Consider the following 8,316-nt stretch of genomic DNA (forward strand, 5'->3'; position numbering starts at 1 on the left):
TGAGCTACTCTTTTACCAACGAATAGTGGGATTGACCGTCTTTAGTGGGAGCCGCCTCTGTTTCAAGGACTGAAATACTGCATATCAAGAGTGCAATAATCAACGTTTTGTGTGGTCAAGAATACGCCTACGAAAAATAGTAGCAAGACTCCATGTTTCACTAAGAGCTGTACACAATCATCTGAAGAATGTATGTGAAACCAACAATGTTAATTATAAAAGTGGTCGATTAAGGAAACCGAAACTCTCCAAAAGCGATGATGAGCATCTTAGGATGTTTTTATGAAACATACGACGGTCATATACAGAGCTTATCAACAACCTTGCTGTGAATGCAGATATGAATGTAACCTCCAGAATAGTAAGACACACATTAACATGAAGTGGTCTTAATGGATATGTAGCTATGTGCTGAGAAGAGGTAACCAAACCAAAAAGTTTAACTTTTTATCCGACCACAAATAGTACAATAAGGAAAGTTGGAGGCGTGTACTCTTTATAAATGAATTCAAGTTCAAATTGTTTAGAAATAACCAACGATAGTTTATTGGACGGTATAGGAAATAATGTATATCATAGTCAATGTACATCACTAGTGAAGCATGTTGGAGGATAACTACAAGTTTGGAGATGCATCTTAATCATTGACCTACACTAAATTGATGGTACTCTGACTGCTGACAAGTACAGGTGAATTCTAGTTCATCGCGCCATTCTCTCTGGACGATAATCATCTGGCAGGGATTCACTAACCGGCAAAAAGCGATACCAAGCATACAGAAAATGTGGTGAAACGATATCTTGACTTTATAGAAACCGATAGTATATTCACAACCATAGCTTGGTCTGCACAAAGTCCTAATATTAAAGATTCTTGACGCTAGACTGTATTGGTTTATTTAAAATTGAGAAGGTCAAAAGGACAAAATAACTTGGCTAAATTTTGAAGAACAATACAGGACATTTGTAACAACATTTTAAAGATGTACATCAGTAAACTGTATAAAACCAGGAAAACAAGGTACGATGCTCTGTGTAAATCAAAAAGTTGACATATAAAATACATGTGTATTGTATAATTTGTTTGCTGCACTTTTGCGTTTCCATTGGTAATGATTTATACTGTTAGTGAATTCGCCACGTAGTTGCCACTACTCGTTGTATGTGACTCCCATGCGTGTATCGCTTGTATATTTCCATTGCAGCTAAAACAGAGAGAGAGACGTTTACGTATGTCTATATTTCAAATAGGGAAAGATTGATGTGTGTGTGCACAGTTCAAAGACAGACAAAAGCTGGTGTGTGTAAGTGTCTATGTCTAAGAGAAAGAAGCTGTTACCGCAGATAAAAGGTACTCCTAAAGATACAGGTTGGTAGCTAAAATATGCACATTGGTAAGAGACACGCCTAAAGTCGACAAGAAGTAAATACAAATACCATTACGTCTGCTGACCTCGCCTTCTAACCAAAAAGTCAGCTTTGTTGATTGGTTATAACATTGTAGGATTTTTTGCAGTAATCCAATTGATAATGAGTTGTGTTTTTTTTATAAATATCTCAGTTTTCTGTGAACTAAATATAAATGTTGAAGCTGTTTTTTAAGTTGGATATCTTAACGCGTAGAACAGTTGAGCTAGAATGGAGCTATGTGCTAAGATTTTCAAAGTAAAAAGCAACTTCAATGTTTATATTCTGTTCAAAAGAAACTCGGATATTTATAAAAGTAAAAACTCAATCCAAACTGGATTACTACAAAAAGGAATAAAACCCTACACACACACACATATATTTATATATATATATAACAATTTTTTAATATTTAGATGTGGATGACATTTAAGTATATATTTTTACCAGTATATTCTGATGAAGAAATTTTGATTGGACTAATGTTTAATGTTAATTTAACATTCAGCACATACTTCGATCACATTTTACTTTTTTACACATTTTTGTGGATCATATTTTTATTATAGTTATAGATGAATGTATATATATTTTAAGTTTTTAACGAATTTATTTAACTTATCCAAAGCTCTTCTGATAAATGTACCAAGTGTACCGGCAGTTAATTGAATATAGTTACACACACAATAATAATTATTAATTTTTATTAGATCTGTTTCGCTGTATTGGTGGGTAAACACATAACAGAAATAAAGAAAAACAAGGTCCAAGAAATCAAACAAGTAAGTAAAAAAAGAAACACTCCGATTGAGTTATTGTCTAATTAACTTGTTTTATTCGACTTAGATAGCCTTAAGTGTCGAACGTCTCGGGATTATTAGAGCAAATACACGAGCAGACTCGACAAGGGATAAAGATATAGTGATTAAATATTGACGATTATTAAGTAAGTATAAAATCCAAAAGTTGTTGGTATAAACCGTATAACATCTACATTAGCATGCCAAGGATCTAGTTTACTATTTCTCCTCGTCAGGGATATGCCAAGCAGTATTGTACAACTTATTTACTTTATAAATTAAATGATAAGTTATACTGGAAGTGACTTCAACAACTTTGTTAGGAGTAGAAGATAGTTAAGGAGACAATGGATTATTTCACTATGGTTTAAGTTCGTTCTTTTTTTTAACAATAAATCAAGCTTCAAAAATTCCTTGCTTTTAAAGCTAATCTCCGTACATGGTGTTAAGATAGCCTGGTAGTTTAATATCATGATCTTCATTATAAGCTTCTGTTAAAGTTGAATGAAATGTATGGCCTAACTTTAAGGCTTTCGTTTATTTTTGAGTTTTTTTCCTATGTTCTATGTGATTGACTTTATAAAATTTTCACAATTATTGTTGTTGTTGTTTGTAATTAAGCACAAAGCTATACAATGGGCTATCTGTGCTCTACCCACCACGAGTATCGAAAGCCGGTTTCTAGCGTTGTAAGTCCGCAGACATACCGCTGTGCCACCGAGGGGCTCACAATTTTATAAAGTACAATAAATAACAGGTTATCGACATTATTTAAGAATTTTTACCAACAAAATGAAATAAAATATTTTGTTGATTCTTAGTGATTTTATGGCTACTTGGGAACCCCCTTTACGGAAGATATGGCTAATAGGTTCTGGAACACCTTTTACAAAAGTCAAAATAATCAAGGGTATTTCAAATAATAACGACTTGAAAGAATAATGAGGAAATTAATTTGCACTCTCTTTATCATCCTTACCTGACAAATCTTTACATTCTTAGTTGTTGACTTTTCGTAGTTTGAAACTGATAAACAAGAGAAATGGTAACTAGTCAACAGCATCCATCGCCATCCATGGTTGAGTTACTCTTATATGACCGAACAATGGTATTAACCGTCACATTTATATCGCACTCACAGTCCCAAAGTGCGGAGTACATTTTTGCGGCAACAGACCGCGAATCATAAGCTCTTGGAAGTGCATAAATTCCACGTATGTCAAATGGTTCTTTTTCAGCTCTACGAAAATACAACGTAAACAACTGAAGATGTTTGATTTTCATCTCAAAGAATTCGCATGAAACCTACTCATTTATCATAACATAAAATCCACTCATTTATCATAACATAAAATCCACTCATTTATCATAACACTTAAACGGTTTTAAGTCACTTGTTTACTAAACACAATAAAATAAAGCATGCATAAAACATTATGCGCGATGTTTTCACTAAAAAGGTTAATTTTTAATCTGGTAACATATTGAAATTTATTGCAGAACATGACTATATTGCAGGAGTTTACCAAGAAAAACAAGTTAGAATATATATACTTTTTAGTTTTATGAGATCAGGCATTCCTAAAAAATCAAGCCTCGTCTTGAAACACTAAAACGTGTCTCTAAGAAAGTCATGATAACTGTCCAAGATAAGTATCATATTTCCACTGTCTTACAAGTACGTAGGGATAAAATTTGGAATATCTTGTATTGATTTACAAAAATCATAAGTAACATATTCCACTGTCTTGCAAGTGCGTAGAGCTAAAATTTGGAACATCTTGTATTGATTTACAAAAATCATAAGTATCATATTCCACTGTCTTACAAGTACGTAGGGATAAAATTTGGAATATCTTGTATTGATTTACAAAAATCATAAGTGGCATATTCCACTGTCTTGCAAGTGCGTAGAGCTAAAATTTGGAACATCTTGTATTGATTTACAAAAATCATAAGCAACATATTCCACTGTCTTATATATTTAGAGCTCAGATAGTGAAGCTCAATCCACGAAAACATATGTTTTTGATTTTATTATTCCTTAAATGAGCCTTACAGAAAAATATGATGCGTTTTTATTACGATAAAAAAGGAAATTAACCTTTGTCCTTGGCACTTATTCATGTGATTCGATAGCTTGAACCCAAAGTTGCACATAAACAGATACAAACTACAGGTAACAGACTGCGATTAATTTAGTTTGGCTACCTTTGACGTACCCGCTTAATAAAATAAAAAGTTTAAGAATCACCGTTATAAAATCCTACTTATTGACTCTCTATTCTACAACGACTACATTGCTCATTTAAACTCACCTTCCAAGAAACCTGAAGAAAATAATAATTCAAAGTAATATCATAAGTGACATGGTAATAAACTGATAATATTCTGGGTGTTTCAAAAGTCATTTCTGCTAATCAGACTAGTACTTTCAAGAAACCGATGGACACAGTGTTGTGATATTCGGTCAGTAGACCGACTTGACTTTGTAGAGAACAACGTACGCGTTGCATTGACTTGTTCAAAACTGCCTGAATATGACTTGGTACAATACGATGTTCTTTATACCCTTGTGTACGTTGTTTTCCGTATGATCGAATTAATTTCAACACCAAATTTTACAATACTCTGCTCAACAGATTCCCGAGCACAGTCTTCTTGACGGCGGAAGTGACTTTGTATTATTACGGAATGTATATATTCAAGTTTCAGGATTCACAGACCAGTAATTGAAAAAATAAATTGGATTAATATATATATATTATAAACTTTTGTTCCTGACGTTATTTTGTACGTTTTTCGTAAAAACAGAGAATAGTTTATACAGGTTTTACAAATGTCATGTGTCATTTTTCCTGCAAGACGCACCATCTACCAACACCTCCATCACTTCACCAAAACCGAATTCAGTACGATGATGATAGGCAACATTCATATTTCGACCTACCAGATTATGGTAGTCACCCAAAAAGTGACCATTGTAGTCCCAGAAGACTTGGTGGTCATAAAAGAGAGACGAGACCTTTTAACTATCAGTACAGAAGAAAGGACACCCAAATGGTTTCTTTTCAACGAGATGAGCACTCTGGTCCAGAGCAGGCCTACGATCCACGTCACCACTATCAAAAGCCATACCAAAATCCAGAATACAATTTCAGTTGCCGCTACCAAAAACCTAATCCCGATCTTCATTGCAGTTCCCGTCCTTTCTGTGATAGCTCAAATCTACACGTAGAATACGAATCCCGTTCCCAATACGGAAGGCCTAATCTTGAACCAGACTATGATCCTAGAGGATGGAATAATCAAGGTTTCATTGCAGACAGTGAAAATGATCAGCAAAGTAAGTCAACTATGTTAATAAACTAAGTATATTTTACACACATTCACCTATTTGTAGTCTTGATTCCTTGGTACACTCATAAAAAAGTTTCTTTCATTTTCTAAAGAGTGATATTTAGCTTTATAATAAAAGTAAAGTAAACAATATTTCAGGTTAATTTTTATGGTAACTCGACTCGCATTCTGTGGGTCGCGGGTTCAAATCCCCGTCACATCAAACATGCTCGCCCTTTCAGCCGTGGGGGCGTTATAATGTGACGGTCAACCCCACTATTCGTTGGTAAAAGAGTAGCCCAAGAGTTGGCGGTGGGTGGTGATGACTAGCTGCCTTCCCTCTAGTCTTAGACTGCAAAATTAGGGGACGGCTAGCGCAGATAGCCCTCGTGTAGCTTTGCGCGAAATTCAAAAACAAACTTGCCGTAACCACCTGGCCATGCCGGGCCTAGGGACAGTTAAAGACTATAATGAAAAATTGGTTCATAATGCAAGTTGAAATTAAGAATATATTTGGAGATGAGTATATTGAAACACATTCTTAAGAATACCCAAAATACATTTAATTTTTAGAATATGTCTAATCTTAAGATAATTTGTTTCAAAATTGCGATTTAGTTAACTCTAAAAGAAAATTTTAAGTAACCTTTCAATGTTTAATATATCACCCATTACGATAAAACATACTGATTCATGTTCAAGATTGTTGTACTAATTTACAAAGACTCCGTGATCCGAAGTGTTTCCTCAGTCGAACTACATCTCATTATCTGAGAATGTTGGTTGTCTATTAGCGTTCCTCTTACTCGAGCACGTAGTGGAACACAGGACTTATAATTTATACATATAGATAACATGAGATCGTTTTACAGCAGGAATTCTGTCCTTAACTCTAAAACACTACTCCGAATTCTTAGTTTGGTTTGAAAACAATTCTCATTTCAACCTATGGACTTCCTTATTACTCTTCTCAGAACTTGCAACGGAAAGTTGTTCTTCAATAAAACAGAGCCCTCTGGTGACACAGCGGTAAGTCTATGGACTTATAACGCTAGAAACCGGCTTTCGATACCCGCTGTGTAGCTTTGTGTTGAACTACAAACAAACAGTAAAACGGTTTTAATTTTCATTAGTTTTAAGTGGAGGACAGTAATAATAGGTATAAAATTATGGAGGGGCGTTAGCTGTTAACTACCACATACAATAGATTAAGTATATACATCGCCCCCTACTTTCTTATACCAATAATTACTGTCGTCCCCAGAGCACGTGGCCAGTAACAGTCACTTTTTCAAAAGTCCTTCTTAACCTAAGGAGGTCGAAAGGTTACTTTTTTATTCTTTAAATAAAACTTTAGAATAACATTTTTTTTGTGTGTGTGTGAGAGTTTATTAATGCTTCTTCTGCACCGTTAGAAGTATTACAGGATTCAGGTTTTCCGTTGAGCTTCTGGACACAATTCAATCTATTTTCAGATATGATTATACACATATCAGAAAATGCTGAATCTTTTAACGAAGTTGGAAAGTCTTGCAATTTTCTGTGAAATATTTAAATAAATGGAACTACGTCTAAAAAAAAAAGAGAGACAGTTTTCGTGGGGAGGTACATACTGAAAATGTTAGGCCTTTAGCTGACACTGTCTTACTTTCTTTTAGAATTTGATGGAATTACTTGTAAACTTTTTTTCCTGCCATATGGAAGTTTGTAAACGAATTCGTTGCACAAACTTCCATATCTAATCGATAATGACAGCCTGCCATTGAATAGGGTTAATGATGTATATTATTATAAAAAGAAACTGTTAACATTGTATATTCAGCACTAAAACATATATAATCTAACAGCGTAAAAGTATACGTATTTAGACATGGTTAACTAAACAAAAGAACGAAAAGTTGGTTCTAAAAAATGGAGTAGACCAGTGTACAAGTTGCATAAGTTATATTAAAACGATTTTGTAGCCACACCACATCGTTACATTTCATGTCGCCACATCTGTTCTTACTTTAACTGACGATTGTCTAACCTTACAATAGCCTTGGGGCGTAGTTTCAATTGCAAAAGGCTCCGTCGTGAACTTGTCAAGTTCAAAGGACACCCCTCCTCTTTGCAGGCTTTCCACAATCCATCTACTATACGAGGACGATTGTTTCTCAACGCCCGTTTCAACTGTACAATTGCACAGAAATCAATAGACAACTTCACCGGTATGTCTTCGTATGATGCTTGAGGTATGTGACAGTGGAACGGATATGTCGTGGAAGCAACTTGTGTGTATACGTGGTTTGAGTCGCTTTTACAACAGGAAATCCTTCATGATAATATTGTGTTCTGTTGCCTGGAACATGTGGTCAGCTTTTTACACTAATCTTTCTGTTCGTGGATTCTTCGAACAGGGCACTGCACTTTGCTTACCATGGCTGGCGTACGCTTGTTGCAGATCTCTTTCTGAATAATCCTGGTGCCCTAAGTTGATCCATATCCCTTTGTTTTCCATTGCCGTTAATTATAGAAGGATAACCCTGTCTTGGAAAACCTAAATTCCTGATCTGAACACATCTTTATTATCCGAGTGTATTAATATTTTTCGTCAGAAAGACCGACTGTTACATACCCTACCGAAAGCGATCAACTTTTGGTAGCATCGCACTACCTACGTAACGAAAACAAAGTCAAAATATAGTTCTGATACATGACTTTCCACCGCAACTTTATATTGGCTGTGATTGTCACGTGGTTTGCTGATTTGCATATTTAAAATCGTTTT

At 34.8% G+C, this 8,316-nt stretch overlaps 1 protein-coding gene across 3 annotated transcripts in view; it reads left to right on the forward strand.

Moving 5' to 3' along the window:
• Positions 1-8,316, forward strand: part of LOC111085605 — a 56,896-nt gene that overhangs the window by 36,418 nt on the left and 12,162 nt on the right. For all 3 annotated transcript variants that reach the window (XM_022384985.1, XM_022385001.1, XM_022384994.1), the window contains 2 exons: positions 2,118-2,189; positions 5,073-5,553. In XM_022384985.1, the coding sequence (XP_022240693.1) occupies positions 2,118-2,189; positions 5,073-5,553 (553 nt within the window). The remainder of the gene's footprint in view (positions 1-2,117; positions 2,190-5,072; positions 5,554-8,316) is intronic.

This window comes from Limulus polyphemus, unplaced genomic scaffold, assembly GCF_000517525.1.
Source record: "Limulus polyphemus unplaced genomic scaffold, Limulus_polyphemus-2.1.2 Scaffold23, whole genome shotgun sequence".
In the NCBI taxonomy this organism is placed as follows: Eukaryota; Metazoa; Arthropoda; class Merostomata; order Xiphosura; family Limulidae; genus Limulus; species Limulus polyphemus.